The 20,492-nt window shown below is 45.5% G+C and overlaps 1 protein-coding gene across 2 annotated transcripts in view; it reads left to right on the plus strand.

Annotated features, from left to right (window-relative positions):
• LOC119951665 (sodium- and chloride-dependent neutral and basic amino acid transporter B(0+)-like) overlaps positions 1 to 20,492 on the plus strand; it is a 65,954-nt gene that overhangs the window by 36,035 nt on the left and 9,427 nt on the right. For both annotated transcript variants that reach the window (XM_038774856.1, XM_038774858.1), the window contains exons 8-11: positions 1,540 to 1,768; positions 7,563 to 7,688; positions 9,032 to 9,150; positions 19,693 to 19,792. In XM_038774856.1, the coding sequence (XP_038630784.1) occupies positions 1,540 to 1,768; positions 7,563 to 7,688; positions 9,032 to 9,150; positions 19,693 to 19,792 (574 nt within the window). The remainder of the gene's footprint in view (positions 1 to 1,539; positions 1,769 to 7,562; positions 7,689 to 9,031; positions 9,151 to 19,692; positions 19,793 to 20,492) is intronic.

The following is a 20,492-nucleotide window of genomic DNA, read 5'->3' on the forward strand; positions in this document are numbered from 1 at the left end:
GATATCAATTCGGTAGTCCACCACACGGAATCAGGGGTAAGCTGGCAGGTTGGATACAGAACTGGCTAGGTCATAGAAGGAAGAGAGAAGCTATGGAAGGGTGCTTTTCTGATTGGAGGGCTGTGACTAAGTGGTGTTCCGCAGGGATCAGTGCTGGGACCTTTGCTGTTCATAGTATATATAAATGATTTGGAGGAAAATGTAACTGGTCTGATTAGTAAGTTTGCAGACGACACAAAGGTTGGTGGAATTGCGGATAGCAATGAGGACTGTCAGAGGATACAGCAGGATTTAGCTATCTCCATTAGTTTGGAGACTTGGGCGGAGAGATGGCAGATGGAGTTTAATCCGGACAAATGTGAGGTAATGCATTTTGGAAGGTCTAATACAGGTAGGGAATATACAGTGAATGGTAGAACCCTCAAGAATATTGACAGTCAGAGAGATCTAGGTGTACAGGTCCACAGGTCATTGAAAGGGGCAACACAGGTGGAGAAGGTAGTCAAGAAGGCATACGGCATGTTTGCCTTCATTGGCTGGGGCATTGAGTATAAGAATTGGCAAGTCACGTTGCAGCTCTATAGAACCTTAGTTAGGCCATACTTGGAGTATATTGTTCAATTCTGGTCGCCAGACTACCAGAAGGATGTGAGGCTTCAGAGAGGGTGCAGAAGAGATTTACCAGGATATTGCCTGGTGTGGAGGGCATTAGCTATGAGGAGAGGTTGAATAAACTCAGTTTGTTCTCACTGGAAAGACAGAGGTTGAGGGGAGACCTGATATAAAATTATGAGGTGCCTAGACAGAGTGGATAGTCAGAGGCTTTTTCCCAGGGTAGAGGGGTCAATTACTTGGGGGCATAGGTTTAAGGTGCAAGGGGCCAGGTTTCGAGGAGATGTACGAGGCAAGTTTTTTACACAGAGGGTAGTGGGTGCCTGGAACGCGCTGCCGAAGGAGGTGGTGAAAGCAGGGACCATAGTGACGTTTAAGGGGCATCTTGACAAATACATGAATAGGTTGGGAATAGAGGGATATGGACCCTGGAAGGGCAGAACATTTTAGTTTAGACGGGCAGCATGGTCGGCACAGGCTTGGAGGGCTGAAGGGCCTGTCCCTGTGCTGTACTTTTCTTTGTTCTTTGTACGTTGCTCCAGAATTAGATTTTCATTCAATTCATTTCCCTCTTTTAAAAAAAAAAGACCCCTGTGTCGGTCGCTTCCACTGTGACTTTGCAGTTGACAGTAAAAGCTATGGAAAGATCTTTATTGATCTTGAGATCTATATTATTAATTTTTTTGGGACTTTGTTGGGACTTTCTTTCGTAGTTAAAATCTTCCCTTTGTTGCCGATTCCGACAAAAGAATGGAGGTCACTGGGTGTCAGTGTACAGGCTGCAGGTAACAAATCAGATCACTCACTGGAAAACATGGCTGACAAGTGGCAAGCTATAAAACTCCTGGAGAGAATTTGACAGCAAGTTGTGTTCAGGGAGATGGAATATTGGCTTGGTGCTGACGAATTCTCCATTCTATTTCCCAGGTCTGGAAAGATGCTGCAGCACAAAATTTCTATTCTCTTTCTGTGGGTTGGGGCAACTTAATCACACTGGCATCCTACAACAAATTCCACAACAACTGTTACATAGATGCCATCATTGTCTGTGTTGTTAATAGTGCTACGAGTGTGCTTGCTGGACTTGCCATCTTCTCCATCCTGGGACACATGGCTCACGTACAAGACAAGCTCATTTCAGAAGTTACACAGTCAGGTAAGTTGAAGTGTCCAAGTTATCAGTCTGGATGTTGCAGGCGCACAGCTTCTTGAAGCACCTTTCAGCTCCTGCATTTTTGCACTCCACATACTGGAATTTCAGACTGGCGATGAGTGCAAGTGGGAGTATAGGAAATGCTGGGACCAAGAGTGTTTGATATTTAAAGATTGAGAATTAAACTGAAGACCGGGGGTAAAGACGGTTAACGACATTGAATGCATTTGAGTCAGATGAGATGCAATAGGGGAAATGAAAAGGGGAGGGGAAAGATTGATGGCTTGCAGGCTGCGGCAATTGCGGTCCGTGCCCATCCACGCTCCCCAGCTACTCCCTCTGGCCCTGGCAGATGCCCCCTGGTCAGTGGCACAACTGCCAATAAACTGTAGCGATGTTGGACACTTTTCTTATCCCCCTCTCTCACTCAGCAACTGGTTCCTGATTTTCAATACCACAAGTCAACCGCGCTGTCAGTAATTCCGACTGAGCATCACGGGGGCCCAGAGAATTCCGGGTCAGGTCCATTAATGATATGCCAACGGAGTTTACTGTACCATTTGCATGCCCACTCCTTTGTGCGACGTAGAACACATTCACAGTGCTGTTGAGGCGCCGGAGCATGGAATGATTTTTGGCTGAAGCGTCATCCTCTGCCCGATTATAATTCGCGATTCCGGCGTCAGCCGACGGAGAATCCTACTAAGGCAGGATTTTCGGCTCACATCGCCAATCCCGCCTTATAGTAACAGGAGTGTGAATATGTGGGCTGAAGTACGGTTCTCTTTCCAAGGGCTGTGCAGACTGGATGATGGCCAAATAGCCTTCTTCTGCACTGTAGGGATTGTCATGTGAGAGTACCTTTAAGAAATGGGTGTTTATAAATGGGTGAGTATATAAATATCTGCAGTGAGAGTACCTTTAAGAAATGGGTGTTTATTCACTGCAGTGTTGTCAGAGAGTGGGTGGAGCTGGGCTGTCTGTCAGCTTTTTATTTTTGTTTTCAGCTTTTTGCTGCAGGGTGGGTTTGGTTTTATTTTAGTTTTGGAGAAGCTGCAATCACAGCAGGATGTGTGTGAATCTCTGCAAGCTTATTAGTGTCCATTTGCTGATTTCAACGTGGTAACTGTTCTCAGTCGTGAAGTTAAGCCTGATGTCTTTCTGTAAAAAGGTGCTTTTAAGTCTTACAGATGTTAAAAGGAAAGCTGAAAGGATTACTTGGTGCTGTAGTCTTTGGGGGTTATATTTAAATTAATGGTTGCTAAGATGTTCACTCTATGTTTTAAAAAGGTTAACTTGAGATCATAGAATAAACATTGTTTTGCTTTAAAAAATACTTTTCCATTTCTGTTCTACCACACCTGTAGAGTGGGCCGTGTGCTCCCCGTACCACAATCTATTAAAAGTTGTGGGTCGGGTGAACTCCATGATACACTTTGGGGTTCTCTAAGCCTTGGCCGAAAACAAATGAAAATACTCCCCCTGAATGTTCAGCCTGGCTATTCAAATATGCTGGAGAGTTGATGCTGTTCCCACATGGACCTCGGCTTCAAGGCACCAGAGGTGGGATTCTCTGTCCCAGTAGCCGGCCAATGGGCTTTCTCATTGTGGGCAACCTCACGCCATCGGGAAATCCACTGGCGTGGGTGCTCTGCCAGCGAAACGGAGGAACCCGCAGATGGAGAATCGAGGTTTTTCAGTGCTACAGGGGCTGTTTTGCCTTGAAAATGATGTTCATGGTGCTTGCTCACACTTCTAGTTATGGCCACATTGTACACTATTTTGATGAAGGTATTAACGCACAGGGGACCAGGAATATGCCTGTCAGCAGGTTATGACATCATTCATGTACAACACCGATTTAGCAATGAGCCTGCATGAACTTGTCGGACCGAATGGTCTCCTTCTGTAATGTGGCTCTCTGACTCTATGGGTGTGATCTACCAGTCATGTTGTGCCCTAATGTGGGCGGTAGATGTTGGGAAATGCCTCCATGGGCTTCCCACCTCTTGAGATCTACCTAGACTTTGCAAGGCTTCGCGATCAGGATCCTTCCCACACTGGGCGTGAGCAAGCCTCGCACGTCAGTAGGTTTAAAAACAGCTTAGGCATGCTCACCCGAGATTTACCGTGCTCCCGGCATCTACCTGATTCCCTAGGAAGTCCCCAGCCGGGCGGCATTCATTACTAGTCCACACAAATGTGAACCATGTGAAATGGCACTCAGAGTGTCTCCCGGGCCATCAAGGGACGCTGGGTGATCAGGGACAGGGCCCTGGCCCTCCCTCTGGAATGTGGGCACCTTGGTACTGCCAGGCTGGCACTTTGGCACTGCCAAGGTGTCCAGGTGACACTACAAAAATGGCATCTTCTCTCCAGGGCATTGAGCCCGGGGGTACTGGGGTTGCTGCCCCAGTGTTTCAGCGGGGGGTGGGTGGTTGATGGGGCCACTGACCACCCATAACTACCACTGACTGCGCAGACCTCTGACCGTGTGGCTGAAGGCGATTGCCAATTGGGAATTGCCAATCGTAGTTATGTGAGCACTTCGCAGCTCCAAATGGATTCCCCTGGGTAGGTGGGCCATGTAAAATGTGAGAGTTATTGCCTTACATCCCACTCAGACCGCGATGCCTGGACACTGCAGGAAGCAACACCACAGATGCAGCAGCCAACTGAACACCCAGGGACTGGGCCACAACACCAGAGACATTTCCGTGACCAGAGGGTGGGTGTGGATGCCGGGGAGAGGACTAGCATCTGGTCCAGGTAAGGTTACGTGCGGGTGTCCAGGGTCCAGGGTCTAGTGCTGGTGGCCAGGGTGTCCTCTGCGGCTGGAGGTGCGTGGGTAGGGCATGTCAGATGGCAAAGGATGTGGGTGGGGGTAGTTGGAAGCATGGGGGACGGAAGGGTCCCGGGGTGGGAACCATCACTGGTTGTCAGTCTCTCACCCTCTCCAATGCCTGACAGATATTTAACGGTATGGATGATATCTTGGACCCCATGGAAGCTGCCCTCACAATGCTGCTGACAGGCAAGACACCAGAGGAGGGGGTGGCAGCAATGTCGACAGAGGCTCAAGCCAGCAGCCCATGTGCAGGGCCCTGCCCCACACCCCAAGGACCCAGAGGGGGAGGCTGGCGACAGCCCAAGGAATACAGGCGTTGCTGGTCTTTCGAACTGATGGAGGACAGCGTGTGCTGCAAGAGGCTCTGCCTCGACATGACCCTCAGCACCTCATACAGTCCACGTGGACTGGGACATAACCCCCAGTGAGTCGGACATGCTGCTGAGGCTCTCAGCCACGGCCGTCACTGACTGAACCACACCTTCGAGACCGCAACTCATGTTGCTGATGTTGTGCACCAGGTTCTGCACTGTAGTCGTCACCCTAGCAGTGTTGACCTCAGTGCCACATATTGCTGGTGCTATCTCTTGGGCCTCTGATCTCTGGAACTTCTCCAGTTGGCTATGGACCTACTGGAGTGTCGCTAACATCCCCATCCAAACATCACGGCGACACCCTATCAATTGCATCAACTTCGAGTAAACCTGGTCCAGAGGCTCAGTCTCTGACTTGACCTGATCCTGGGATCCAACAAATTTCCGACTGCCGTCTCGCCTGGACATCCCTGCCTCCATCTCATGTACATCAACAACTGTGCCCTGCTAACCAGAATGTGCCCCAGAAACCTGACCAATACTGTCGCTCACCGAGGTGTGTGTCTCTGCACTGATGAGGGGTGGGGGGGGCGGGCGTGGGGATGGCAATTGTGCCACAAAAATAGTCGTCTCCTCAGATCTCCCCTCTCATGTTCTCATGGGAGATGGGGGTGGGGACGCGGAACCACCCAGATGGCACCGCCGGATGGAGATCCTGCGGGATAATGGACATGTGGTCAGTGGGAGGGATGAGTCAGTCTGCATAACATTAACAACCCATGTGTTCTAGGTCTTCTGGGGGCAAGGGGTGGGGGGCGCGGCGGATCCTCATCTCTGCGCCATTCACCAACCTCTACTTCCATGACCGCTCTGTCCTCTGCCACCCTGCAAACTCCAGGACCCGTTTCTTGCAGGAGGTGAGGACGCTGATGTCCGGCTCTCCGCTGCCCGTCTGGGCCCTCTTCCATCTGTTGTCGGTTACCTTCTCCTGTAGGGGCACAATGTGAGCCACACTCTTTGTTCATCGCGGATGGAGGGGGGTGGAGGTTTGCAGGGGAGGGGGCCAGCTTGGGCAGTTCTCCTGGACGTGGGTGTGCCAGGGTATGGTATGGTGGTGCGAGGCGGGGCGGTGCCAGGTGCATGCTGGCAGGGGGTAGTGGGGTGGGGGGGGGGGGGTGTTGATTGGCGGGTGGGGCTGGTGCCAGCGGCCAACCTCCAGTGGCCCAGTGGAGGTCATTTAGCTTCTTACGGCACTGGCCTGCCGGCCCTCCAGGTGACACTTCCCGAGCTGACGACGGCTGCCACCTCCTCCCAGGCTACTCCAGCTACCCTGTGGCTGACCCTCCAGGCCCTCTGATAGGACATCCCATCTGCACTCAACAATCTGGCCTGGTCAGCTTCCCCGAATCGTGGAGCTGGTTTCCTCGGTGTCATGGCTGTGAGCTGTGTGAGGTTTGCTCTGCAGGATCGATTTAAGTGCTGCTCCACCATGTTGGTGAGGAACTAGCGGGTGCGGTGCCGGTGAATCAGACGGCGGGACCATAATTTGCGGCGTGAAGCCCATAGGGCCTCGTTAAGTGGTCCAATTAATGTTTGATACCGGTCGGAAAGCTCGCGGCAGTCCCCGCTCACTGCCACACTTAGGAACATTCCTGTTAAATCATGCTCTTAGTGGTGGGCTTGAGCGGGGAGAATCTTCCCAGGGCCCAGAAAAGTGACTGTGTGGTTAGATAGGGGTAGGGTACTGACTGACAGAGCGTTCAGGAAGCTCCGAGCAAAATGCACCACAAAAACACTCAATAAAAACGTTTCTGTTCGATTGCAGCCTATGTTATTGCAACTACAAAATGATGATCCATTTAGCAAGTTTTGACACATGTGGGTGGGATTCTCCAATAATGGGGCTATGTCCCCACGCTGACGTGAAAAGCGGTGCCAACCACTCCAGCGTCAACGGTCCCCGATAATGGGGAATGCTCCCCTTCCCAGGGGGCTCGGTCGGCGCCCGAGTGGTCCCCGCAGCTCCAGCCGGCGCAGAATGGCCGGCACGAGTTTGCGCATGCGCGGAATGGCGGGCGTGATTCCGTGCATGTGCGGTGGTTCCCTTCCCCGCGCCTGGCACGGGGCCTGGCACGGCAGAACATAGGCCCCCACGGAACCAGCCTGCTCACGGGCCAGGCCACCGTTCCCCCCCCTCCCTCCCCCCGTTCCCCCCGGGGTCGGATCCCCCCCCCCCCTCCCTCCCTCCCCTCCCTCCGGGACAGCCCCGCAGACGTAGTTTCCAGGTCCCGCCGTGTGTGACCTGAGTAACCCACACCGGCGGGACTCAGCCAAACTCAACCCGTTGGGGTGCGGAGAACCGTCGGGGGCGGGGGGCGCTTTCAATGGCCCCCGACCGGCACGGCGGTAATCCTGTGGGCGCCCGATAATCAGCGGGAGAGACTCGGGAAGCAGGCGTCGGGCGGCAGGGTGCAATTCTCGAGTCCCCCGGGGATTCTCCGACCCAGCGCAGGGCCGGAGAATCCCGGCCATGGATTCTGAATGAATTAATACCTTCTAAATAAACATTATTGATTGACAGTGTTTTTCTTTTAGCAGCATTAATTTTAATATTTCATTTATTTCTGCCACCTAGGTTTCGGTTTGGTTTTCATTGCCTACCCAGAGGCCCTTGCACAGTTGCCGTGGGCACCTTTATGGTCCATTTTATTTTTCTTCATGTTGATCACTCTGGGATTTGACACTGTGTTTGCAAATTCAGGTAAGATTGACATTTCTTCATTTCAAAAATATCTGTCTACTTATATGATTGGAAGTTGTTGAAAATAAGGGCCCGTAACTTCCTGACTCCTCGGTGTTGTTGTTGGGGGTTACGCCAATGATATGCTGGAGAATCCTTCTCGGAAGTTCTTCGGTAAGGGTTAACCCGTAAATTGTCCAGAAGTGCAACTTACACTGGACTCTTGTGCTGTGCTGGGAACCATCTGACAAAGGGATTTGAATCACTACCTTTGGGTGGTTCAGCCAGTTATACACTCATAGTTACACTGAAAGACTTTGAAGGAAAAAAAACACCTCTAACTCCACAATAATTATTTCAAACATCCACATGGGACACCCCCCACATGGGACCCCCACCCGCCCCACCAGAGGATCCCCCCCCCCAACTTCCCGGCCTGACATGCCTCTAGCCTGGCCCAACACCAAACTACCCCCCCCCCGTTCACACTACAACCCAACCTGACACCCCCCCCACCCCCATCGACATCTGAATTCTCACCCTCACATCCCATTCACATACCTTAGAAACAAACCTTCTCCCTTTCGATCAGACATTTAAACTCACCTGCTTTACGGCGGCTCCTGCCGTAAAATGAGCGCATGTCTTCCTTGGCTGCGCTCCTTTGACACCTCGCTGCTGCAGCCGGGGGCGACGTTTCGCTGGTCCTACCTCACCCGGCCTGAGTCAGGAAGATCGGGTGAGACGGGGCCATGGAATTCCAGTTAAGGTAGGTCGCTGCAGAGGAATACTGATTGATACTGATTGCCACTTCGAGGAAGTTACAGGCCATGATGTTCAGAACGTAAGATCAGAAATTACATTTGTTCCTGTTCGTGGGCAAATGTATATTATCTCTTTGGAGCAATTGTTTGCTCACTGCTTTAATGCAACATCAATATGTTTGACTTCAGTGGGTTATTAGCTGCATTAAAGTAACATTCGGGAAATGTCACCTCAACTTGTGGAAGAGTCTGGAATACAATTTTGTCAGACATTTATTGAAGTGCGTTTGTGTCTAGCTGTTCTTTCGCTGTTCTTAAACCCAAAATACCCTCCCTCATATTCCCCTGCTGCACTCAGGACCTGCTGTTCCAAGCATTTGAGAAAAAGGAGTAGATAGTCTTCGATACATCCCTAAACATTTCTCACACAGCAGCGTAACAGGCACTGAATGGGTAACATGCATGAGCGGACACATGGCCAGAAGAATGAGTCTTTTTGTCTGGTCTGAAAAGATTTGGTCTCTCTCATGGTGGGTTTCCCCAGGACTGTTTTAAAGTATTTATACATTACTAATCTCATTCAACATCCTTTTTCCTCAGGAACAATCATAACCATCCTCGTAGACCAGTTCCCCAAGTTTCTACGCTCAAAACACTTTTATCTGACAACTGGTGTTTGTTTGTTACTTTATATCCTTGGCCTTGCATATGTCACACAGGTATGTTGTCCTTCAATGGTTTGCTATGTTTCCACATGTAGTGCTTCTTCTGACCATAAAAGGTGATAAATTTCACAGAGTGAAATAATAAAGAAGGAACGGGTGTATCGTCCCTGTTGTTTTCCCATTTGTTTAATATTGTGCAGTGATGTTATGTGATGAACTGACTCATTGCCATCTGCTGTTGCTATCGATCAGTCTTGTCCAGTCTTTTCGCTGGGGCTGGTGGGGGCACGTTAGCACTTTTTTCTCACTCAAGGAGCAGATCACTTACTCGACTTCACCCACTGTGAATAGGTGCGTGTGCAGATGGTTTGGTGTGTCTAGTGATAGTGAATGAGAATCCTGAGACCGGGAGTAAGGGAGACACTGGCTCCGAAGCATTCACTCTCTCATTCTCACTCTCTAAGAAGTCTTACAACACAAGGTTAAAGTCCAACAGGTTTAATTGGAATCTAGCTTTCAGAGCGCAAACACTCACCTGAGGAAGGAGCTGTGCTCCGAAAGCTAGCAATTCGAATCAATCCTGTTGGACTTTAACGTGGTGTAGTAAGACTTCTTATTGTGCCCATCCCAGCGACGACATCTCCACATCATGGCTCTCACTCTCTAGTTCACTCACATGATCATTCTCTCACACAGACACACTCACTCTTTCACGCAGACATACACACACACACACACACATTCTCTCACTTAGACACACACACTCACTCAGACACACAAACACACAACTCTCTCTCACACACATCGTCACTTACCCACACGCTAACCCTCTCACTCACACACATGCATTCACTCACTCTCTCACACACACACATAGTCACACTCACTCTCTCGCATACACATACTCTCTCTCACACACACACTGTCTCTCACTCAGACACACATTCTCTCTCACTCACACACATGCTTGTTCTCTCATTCACACACCCGCTCACTCTGTCACTAAGACATACACTCACTGTCTCACATGATAGTCGTTTTCCTGAAGCAGGTGGTACTAGGAGTGGAGTAGGGAGAGGTTAATGTTTCTTCGAACACATGTGCCAGTTGGTCCATGCAGGATCTGAGTGCACGATCTCTCTCAAATGCAAGCACACTCACTCTCTCTCTCACACACATATTCTCACTCACAGAGACCCTCGCTCTCTCACTCAGCCACGCACTCTCATTCACAAATTCACCCTCTCGCTCCCACACCCATTCCCTCACTCACACACAGACACACACACTCTCTCTCACTCCCATACATACACTCAGTCTCACTCCCAAACACGGACATACCGCTGCTCCACCCTGATCCCCGCCCCCAATCTGCATCCTCGACCCTTGTCCCCGCTCCCACCACCCCTCCCCCTGCCCCCATCAAAAGTCTGGTGCAAACACCCTCCCCCAGCCAACTGCATTTGATGCGACATACCCCTTCTGTATTTACCAATCATTCTGAGAGCTCTGCAGGCTGCATGCAACAATTCAAACTTACCTCTGAAATGACTGCGTCATGCCCGTCCAATCACAGGTTGGTTCTTCCCTACATTGGCTGTGGATTGGCTGCTGCTATGCTCAACGAACAAATGTCACCTGCCGCAATAGCCTCACACACACCGGTACCTACCGTCACAGTCTTAGAAGTTAGATTGGCCTTGGCGAAAATGAACTCACAGAAAGCAATTGATCCTGACCGAGTCCCTGATTGTGCACTCAGATCCTGCATGGACCAACTGGCGGGCATGTTCACAGGAAACGTTAACCTCTCCCTACTCCACTCCTAATACCACCTGCTTCAAGAAAATGACTATCATACCAGTGCCAAAGAAGAGCCAGGCAACATGCAGTGTTCAGAAAAGACAAGGTGGGAGGTGCAGCTCAAATGTCAGGGACAACTGGGAGGTAAATTAAGTCAATTCTGCGAGAGATAGACATTTACAAAATGAACTAATTTGGTTAGGCGTTTTTAATGTGGACAATTGCCACTCTCAGAGAATGCAATGCACCTGCAGGGCAGCATGGGAAGAGGACAATTAGTTCCAAGTAGGGACAGGATCGGTACAGGACATGGAAACAGAGCACTCTTGAGGAAAGCACCCTCCAAAAGTTAAATTATAACATTATCAGCAACAAGACCAATTGTTAGATACAGGACTTGAAAATTTGATGGAATTAAGGAGCACTTGAACCAATAAAATCAATGGAATCAGCCTGGTAAGCTTTCGCTGCACTCCCTCCATAGCAAGAACATCCCTCCTCAGATAAGTTCACCAAAACTGCACAAAATTCTCTATTCTTATACACAAATCGTCTCACTTTGAAGGCCAAAATACCATTTGCCTTCTCTACTGCCTGCTGTACCTGCACGCGTACTTTCAGAGACTGATGCATGAGGACGCCAAGGTCTCGCTGAATATCCACCTTTCTCAATCTACACCCATTCAAATAATAAGTTGTCTTCCTTTTTTTGCTCCTGAAGCGGATAACCTCACACTTATCCACATTAAACTACATCTTCCATGCATATGCCCGCTCAATCAGACTGTCCAAATCCTGCTGAAGCATCTCTGCATCATCCTCACAGCTCACCCTCCCACCCAACTTTGTATCATCTGCAAATTTAGAGGTAGAACATTTAGTTCCCTCCTCAAAATCATTAATATGTAATGTGAACAGTTGGGGTATGATGGATCTGTACTTTGTTAATATATTTATATGTCGCTGCACTATATATTAATCTTACAGAACTTGAGACTGAGCTTCTTGGGTGAAGTCACATGTTGCTTTATTTATGTCTGTTTCAAAGTCTACTGACCAAGTCAAATTTTATGCGAATATTGAATCTCGAAAGTTGTTTGTCCAATGCAAATACAGGTGGTTGAGTTGAATTCAATATACAATTCAGTTTGTGGTAATTTCTTCAGATCAAAATGCACAGTGCAAAAATGAAACGAAAGGAAATAGCAGTTTGCAAAGCAAAGCAGGACTAGGTTTTAGAGATTAGATTAAAGATGAATTCAGGGAGAGAGAGAGATGATTTTGGAGAGAGCAAAAAAGATTCTCTCTTGGTCTCATAAGGAAATCATAATCTTGTTTAGATTCTGTCCCCTTTCTGACTGTGATTGTGTTAAAATAATTATAATTCATCTAATTGACCAAAATGTCTGTCTATCAAGTTTCAAGAGATAATGTGGCATGAGAGAATTTCTATATGTTTCCATAATGTGGTGAGAACAGACCACCTGTTTCCCACCATATTTTCCAGAACTGGGATGTTTGCCCAGTAATGATAACAGCGAGTCTATACTGCAACGTGGATAGTCAGTTTGAATAATGACTTCCTTATCAGATCTTTTCCCATGCTCTCAACATTCTCTGTTGTCATGGCTTAATATATAATTTTTAATAGTATAATGTCACTAAATCATTTCTTCCCTTAAACCTTTATTACCTATAATAAAGTAGGTTTATATCAGGAACCTAGCACAGATCACTGCCATACCCCACTAGTCACTGCCTGCCAATCATAAAACAGTCATTTATTCTAACTTTTTACTTCTTGTTCTGCTAACCAGCTTTCTATCAGTCTTAAGACACTACCCACAATTCCATTCATTTTAACTTTACATAGCAATCTGCTATATGACACCTTGTCGAAAGCCTCTTGAAAGTCTAAGTAAACCACATCCACCGGGTCTCCCCTGGTCAACGCTAAAATTTACACCTTCAAAGAATTGCCGTAGATTTGTCAAGCATGATTTCCCTTTCGTAAAACCATACTGACTTTGTCTGATTATACCATTGCTTTCCAAATGCTGTGCTATGAAATCCTTGATAAAGGGCTCTCGCAGCTTCACTATGTTAGGCTCACTGGTCTACGGTTCCCTGTTTTCTCTCTACCTAACTTTTTAAATAGCGGGGTTACATTCGCTTTCCTCCAATCTGTCGGAACCATTCCAGAGTCCAAAGAATTCGTGAAAATTACCATCAATGGATCTACTACTTCTAGGGCAACTTCCTTAAACACTCTGAAATGGAGATTATCAGGTTCTGGAGATTTATCCACCTTCAATCCCATTAATTTCCCCAAAACCATTTCTCTACTAATACTGATTTCCGTCAACTCCTCACTGAAACTTCTGTTTCTCAGAACGTCCGGTACACTATTCATGACTTCCTTTATTAAGACAGAAGCAAAGTACAAATTTAGTTCCTCAGCCATTTCTTTGTTCCCCGCTTTGAATTCCCCCGTTTCTGACTGTAAGAGGCCATATAGTAGTTTTATTTCCCTTTTTCTGTTTACATACCTATAGAAACTTTTACAGTCAGTTTTTATGTTCCCCGCTCACTTACTTTCATGTTGTATTTTCCCCTTCTTAATCATTTTTCCTTCATTTCATCATGCCTTCTTTTAAAAGTCACCTTAAGCTGGTGTCCTCTGATTCTCAATCCGTTTACCAATGGGAATCCTTCCTCCCTCTTGAAGAGACCGGACTTGGTAAAATGAATCCAGTTCTTCCAGTGAAGGGAAATACACATTCAAATGCCAGTGGATGTGATGAGGAGAGCCGTAAAGCTAATCCTCAGTGTCATGGCTTTGAGTATGAGGAAAGGTGCAGAAGAAAAACGGGCTCTTCAGTCAGGAGATGGTGCATCTGAGTAGTCAACTTATTGAGGTTGCTCAAGGAATTAAAAAAATCATTAAACTGTGGAACTAGGGGGCATGACTTCAAACTCTTAAAAGTAATTTTACAGCAGATATCTTCAACACACATCATGACTTAATTCCCTCAATGAATAATGAGGGCTGAAACCTTGGCACTATTAAAGAAACAGCCATAGTGCAGTAGTTGGATGCTAGCGTAACCTTCAAATGTTGAATAAAGATGGATGGAATCACTTATAATTATGTAGTAGCCTTGAAACTTGCTGCTACATATAACCATGACAGCCAGATAGCATAATTTGAATGGGCCAGAAATGGCAGAAGCGATCACAGAATTGTTACAGTGTCAGAAGGGGGCCATTCGGCACATTGTGTCTGCACCAGCTCTCCAAAGGAGCATCGGCTTTGTATCATTTCCCTACTTTTCACTGCATCCTCGCACAATTTAATACCAGCAAATACCATGTTGCGAGATTCATGCAGAGGGAAGGTTGACGTGGAGGATGAGTTCAATGAGAATGTGGTTGATGTGTTGGGAAAGAGAAAGATCTTGGGTGCTTTCACAGATTCATCATCAATACCGTGAGCACAATTTCCCCTCACAGTTAAAACAGGAAACTGGTGGCGTGATGCATACCCAGGAGCATTGAGTATAAATCCACAGAGGTCCTTGGCCTGAGTGAGATCACATCTGGAATGCTCCAAGCAATTTTAGTCCTCTAATTTTAAAAAGGATACTCTGCCATTGAAGGGGTATACAGAACTGTTACAGTACATGTGTAGAATCCAGATGTAGAATAGGTGGAAATAAGAAATAACAAGGGGAAGAGGACACTTGTGGGAATACTGTTGTGATACAAGACCACATCAAAACATTTGTTAGATTACCGGACAAGAACCCCAAACAATTTTTTAACTGGTGCTCTTAACAAAAAATTCATCTCACCCAATTTCCTATCAATTTGATAAGGCCCACTAAATCTTGCTTTTAATGGTTCACCTACCTTTGGTAATAGTACAAATACTTTCTCCCCACTAACAAGAGGACAAATCTTTGATTTCTTACTCGCCCTTTTTTCATCACGTGCTGTGACAATTTTAAATACTTTCTGGTCAACTCACCAGCCCTATTTAATCTCTCCCTAAAGTTTGACATATAGTCCAACAAGGTAGCCTCAGAACAGACTCACCAATTTCTCCTTAATCAATTTAAGTGGTCCTTTTAACTCATGACCAAAAATCAATATGAATGGATGGAATGTAGTTGATTCATTAGGTGCATCCTTAATTGCAAATAGCCACAAATATAATATCTTTGTCCTTAAAGTTTAATACCACCTTTCTAACACTCCTTTTGATTCTGAATGATACATACTTGAGTTAAATCATGACTTGAAGTAAATCAGTATTCGTAGAGAAATGGTTTTGAGGAAATTAATGGGATTGAAGGTGGATAAATCTCCAGGACCTGATAATCTCCATTTGAGAGGCTTAAGGAAGTGGCCCTAGAAGTAGTAGCTTCTATGCATAATTTCCCGGAATAACTTCAATATAAAATTGGATCCCTGATCTGATTGGATTCCTTTTTGCAGTCCATGTCTGGTACAAAAAAAACTTAGTTAACTCCTCTACAACCCTCTTAGCTGTAACATTTCTTAATGGAATGGACTCCTAAAATCTAGCAGATACATCCATTATAGTCAACAAATACTGATTCCCACTTTTCATCACGGGGCAGCACGGTAGAATCGTGGTTAGCACAAATGATTCACAGCCCCAGGGTCCCAGGTTCGATTCCGGCTTGGGTCACTGTCTGTGCGGAGTCTGCACATCCTCCCCGTGTGTGTGTGGGTTTCCTCCGGGTCCTCCGGTTTCCTCACACAGTCCAAAGATGTGCAGGTTAGGTGGATTGGCCATGATAAATTGCCCTTAGTGTCCAAAATTGCCCTCAGTGTTGGGTGGGGTTACTGGGTAATAGGGATAGGGTGGAGGTGTTGACCTTTGGTAGGGTGCTCGTTCCAAGAGTCAGTGCAGACTCAATGGGCCGAATAGCCTCCTTCTGCACTGTAAATCCTATGATAATCTTGGGAAGTGGTTCCACGCAATCAATTAGTACCTCAGTAAAACGTATGAAATGGAATGGATATTAAGGTTTGATTACTGCTTGAGATTTTCCTATTACCTGACATATGTGAAATGTGTGGCAAAATTCAACTACATACTTGGGTTAATTTTCCTTACTCCTAAATGCCCACCTTTTGGAATCTCATGTGCTACCCACAAACCTTTTTATAATCTGGTAATACCACTTGATGAACTTCTGCCCATTTCTCATCTGCCTGATTATGTAATAGCCTCCACAACCTGATTAATACATTAATAACACTCTGGTTTACACTCAGATTCTACCCCTATGCTTTCTGATGCAACTGCATTATCTCTGCATCCCTCTTGTAATTCTACTAATTTTCCTGAACTAAAGGTACCCGTTTTATCCTCCATTTACTCTTCTTCTTTATCAACCATCTGGTGAAACGTTGTTTCTACTAACAGAACCCTGACCTCCCTATCTTTACTCAATGATTTCTCCTCCTCCTGTCCCACTCAACCTGTGGCTTTGTGATCTTGTTACCACACAATCTAGAAACATCCCAGGATATGTTTCTTGTAACACTTCAGTTATTTGACTTTCTACTGGATTTTCAACCATAGTAGGCATCACTTCCACCCGTGATCCAGCTATATCATTGCCCAAGAGAAACAGTACCCCTAAAAAAGCTAATTTCTCTATTACTCGTACCACCACTTTTCCTTGGACTCTCTAACCTACACATAGGAGGAATGGTGGCACAGCGGTTAGCACTGCTGCCTCACAGTGCCAGGCACCTGGATTTGATTCTGACCTCAGGAAACTGTCTGTGTGAAGTTTGTATATACTCTCCGTGTCTGTGTGGGTTTCCTCCGGGTGCTCCGGTTTCCTCCCACAGTACAAAGGTATGCGGGTTAGGTCATGCTAAATTGGTCCTTAGGGTAGGATTGTAGGAATAGGTCAGGGGAATTGGCCTAGGTGGTCTTTCGAAGGGTCGGTTCAGGCTGAATGGGCCGAATGGCCACCTTCTGCAGTGTAGGGATCTTTGATTCTATGATAGTGGAATACTACTCCACCAATAATCACACATGTCACCACTTTTTATGCCAATACTTCTTCCTATCTACATATCTCCTTCTCTCTCAATATTGATGATTGACTTGCTGCTGTGCCCCTTAAGATATTAAACTCCTTACCTACTCCACCTTGTACATGAACCAACCTTACCCTCACAAAGAAAATATTTTAAAAGATCTGACACTTTCTTATTGATCAACCTCTGAACTGGCTATACACTCTTGAGCTGCAGCCATTGTTTCTTTTGTCACTTTAATAAACCCCACTGACTTATCCTGTTTTGAAGAGTTTGTTTTCTGAGTACTTTTTTTATGCTACTAACACTGTGACTTTGTATGTCCAACTTTATTACAATGACAACATGTAAGTTTTCCTATCTCTCTTCCACCCTCATAAGTTTCCTTTTTAACCTGAGGGAAATCTTAATATGCCCAACTCAGTCTCATTTGCCTTGACCACCTGTGCATTTCTCATTTTCCCAGTTTCTATCCTTCACTGATTGAAATTGATGTTGAAAACCAAACTTTAATTTATGAACTAATTTAAAATCATCTGCCATTTCTGCTGCCCGTCTAGCAGTTTTAACCCTTCACTCCTCCACGTGTGTTCTCACCACTGTGGGAAGTTAATCTTTAAATTCTTCCAAAATGTTTGTTTCCCTAAGAGCCTCATATGGTGTGGTTTATTTTTAATGCTATTATCCACCAATCAAAATTATTTTGTTTGGTTCTTTCACGTTTCATATACATCTGACCTGATTATTTCCTTAGATTTCTAAACACCTGTCCGTATGCTTCTGGAACGTGTTCATATGCACTTTGTATGGATTTTCTCACCTCAACATAGTCCTGAGATACCTCCTCTGATAGTGATTCGAACACTTCACCAGCTCTACCTACTAACTTTGTTTGAATGAACAATACCCACATGGTTTTTGGTCAATGCAATTGTTTAGTCACTTTCCTAAATGAGATTTAAACAAAAGCCTCTACATCTTTCTCATCAAACTTTGGCAGTGCTTGGATATACTTAAACATATCCCTCCAATGCTTTTGACTATGGGTGGGGGGGGGGGGGGGGGGGGGGGGGGGGGCGGTTACTCCTTCCTCTAGACTTTCCTCAGCATCTGCATTTAATTGCAACCCTTTAAGTTTATAATCTTTGTGCAGTTCCTTTTGCAGGGGCTTTTCACAGTAACTTCATTTGAAGCTTACTCGTGACAATAAGCGATTTTCATTTCATTTCATTTTTCTGAAGTTGTAAATGTCTCTCATAGTCTCTTTCCTCTGTCATTGCCGCTTTCTCCTTTTCTTTTTCTCCTGCCCCTCTTTTCTTTTCATGTTCATCCCTTTGCTAATCTTTCCACTTCCACATCACATTTCCTCATTTACATTTCCTTTTGATGAGCTCTCTCATTTTCCTGCATGTCTACATTTTTTTATTTGTATTTGAATTTTAGCTCATTCGAAAGACTCAGACCGTGCCTCTTCCAAATTTAAATGCTGAGCTGTCTCTTGAATTATCTCCACCTACCCCACCTCTGGGGGGAAGGCCAACTGCAACTTGACCACCAGCATTGTTTGCACCAGTCTTTGTAAACCAACCATAGTGTCCTCTCCCACAACCAGGAAACACTTAGCTACTGAAAGAACCATTTTACCAGTCACTCACTATTGAAACTGACAAGAGTATCATCATTGGAAAGAATGTACCAGTTTCTCACAGACGCTGTTGTTTAATTCAATAATCCTAACCAAACTAGGATTATACTTTTTAATCCCAGACAAGCCCCCAATTTTGTTCGTAGACCAGCCCCCAACACTTGTTAGGATACTGGGCAAGAACCCCACACATTTTTTTTAATCAATTTGTAAAATTGTGAGGAAAAGATACTTCACCCCATGAGCAATGACTCTGGCCACTAGATATTTTTTATGTGAAAACAAACTTTAATTTAAACACAGAATTAACTACATTAACATCAAAGAAAATAGTTTTCCAGTTATCATTTAAACAGTTTGTAAACACAAGGAAAGAATTAAACTTATTAGCTATACCAGCTTCTCACGTCAATAAGCAACCCAATACAGTTCAAATGCCACTTATAAATAAAGTTAACAAACAGATTACTTGCTTACTTGTGTCGACCTTTGCATACAGAGAGACCCTTTCAAGAGTAGAACCAGTACACTTCTGATCAGTCTGGCAGCATTTGTCAAAACTGTAGTTCAACTTACAATGCTTCTATCTTGCCACTCAATTCCTATGGCAAACTATGGCAAACTGTAAAACTACAGACAGACATGGCTCCTCTCATGACCTGCTCAGCGAGGACTAATTGCAACCCCTCAGAAATCATCTACCCTTCAGGGATTTTTCAACAATCATAACAATGTTCCATTAGCCCTCTATGTGTAAACAAGTAAATGGTTAGAATCAATCATAACCTCACATTTTGTGACTTCTTAGTTACAGTTGAAGTATACACATACAGACTGAGTACCTTAATCTGTGTTCTTAAATAATATCATTGTAAAAATGTATACCTTAGCCCAGACTTTTAATAACATTACTGCCATAACTATGAAAATTAATATATAACAATTTCTACATTCATTCCACTGGTCTAAAGGCCCCCAAACAGTAGCCAAACTATAGGATGGAGAATTATTGTTTTGAGTGTTAAGTTTTCTCATATAACATTTCCATTTAATTGTAGGCTGGAATTTACTGGTTAAATTTAGTGGATTATTTCTGCACTGGATGGATAGTCATTATAACAGCTCTGTTGGAACTTGTTGGCCTAAGCTGGATCTATGGTAAGTAAGACATGAAAAGTGCTGAAACAAAATAAAATAATGAAATTAAAAAGTACTTGTGTACATCTTCAAGTTTCTTCAGAAAAATCAACACGGCAGAATTCGGTGAGTCACTGCAGATAGTTCTTCATATTCAATGCCCTCATTAATTGTGAAAGGTTTTTCCCCCATTTGGTTTCGAGAGCCAATGCGAGACAGGCAGTGCCTCACGCATACTTGACTCATGAATTCTGTCACATTATAGCTGATTGTAGTTGGGATCAATTTTCCTGCAGCTATCTCCCCGCTGATTGCTGATGGGGATTGTTTTTTAAGGATCTTCATTCTGAAATGGCAGTATAGCTGTTAACCACCCTGACTCAATCAGTCAACAATTTCTTCTGACCATCAAGGTAGATTGAACAACAGGATAGGTTCAGCTTCAGTGCACTCATGATGTTTATTATGAGCTCATTGGATCAATTTGCTGTTCCTCAGCCCAAGGACTGAATTGATGCTCCCCCATTCTGATGACGGGGCCAGATCTGAAAAACAAGCCTTTCCTAGAGTAAGTTCTTCAGGATTTTCACAAACATTTTACTTCCACAGGGCAGCATGGTGGCGCAGTGGTTAGCATTGCTGCCTCATGGCGCCGAGGTCCCAGGTTCGAACCCAGCTCTTGGTCACTGTCTGTGTGGGGTTTGCACCTTCTCCCTGTGTT

This window comes from Scyliorhinus canicula, chromosome 17 (genome assembly GCF_902713615.1).
Source record: "Scyliorhinus canicula chromosome 17, sScyCan1.1, whole genome shotgun sequence".
In the NCBI taxonomy this organism is placed as follows: Eukaryota; Metazoa; Chordata; class Chondrichthyes; order Carcharhiniformes; family Scyliorhinidae; genus Scyliorhinus; species Scyliorhinus canicula.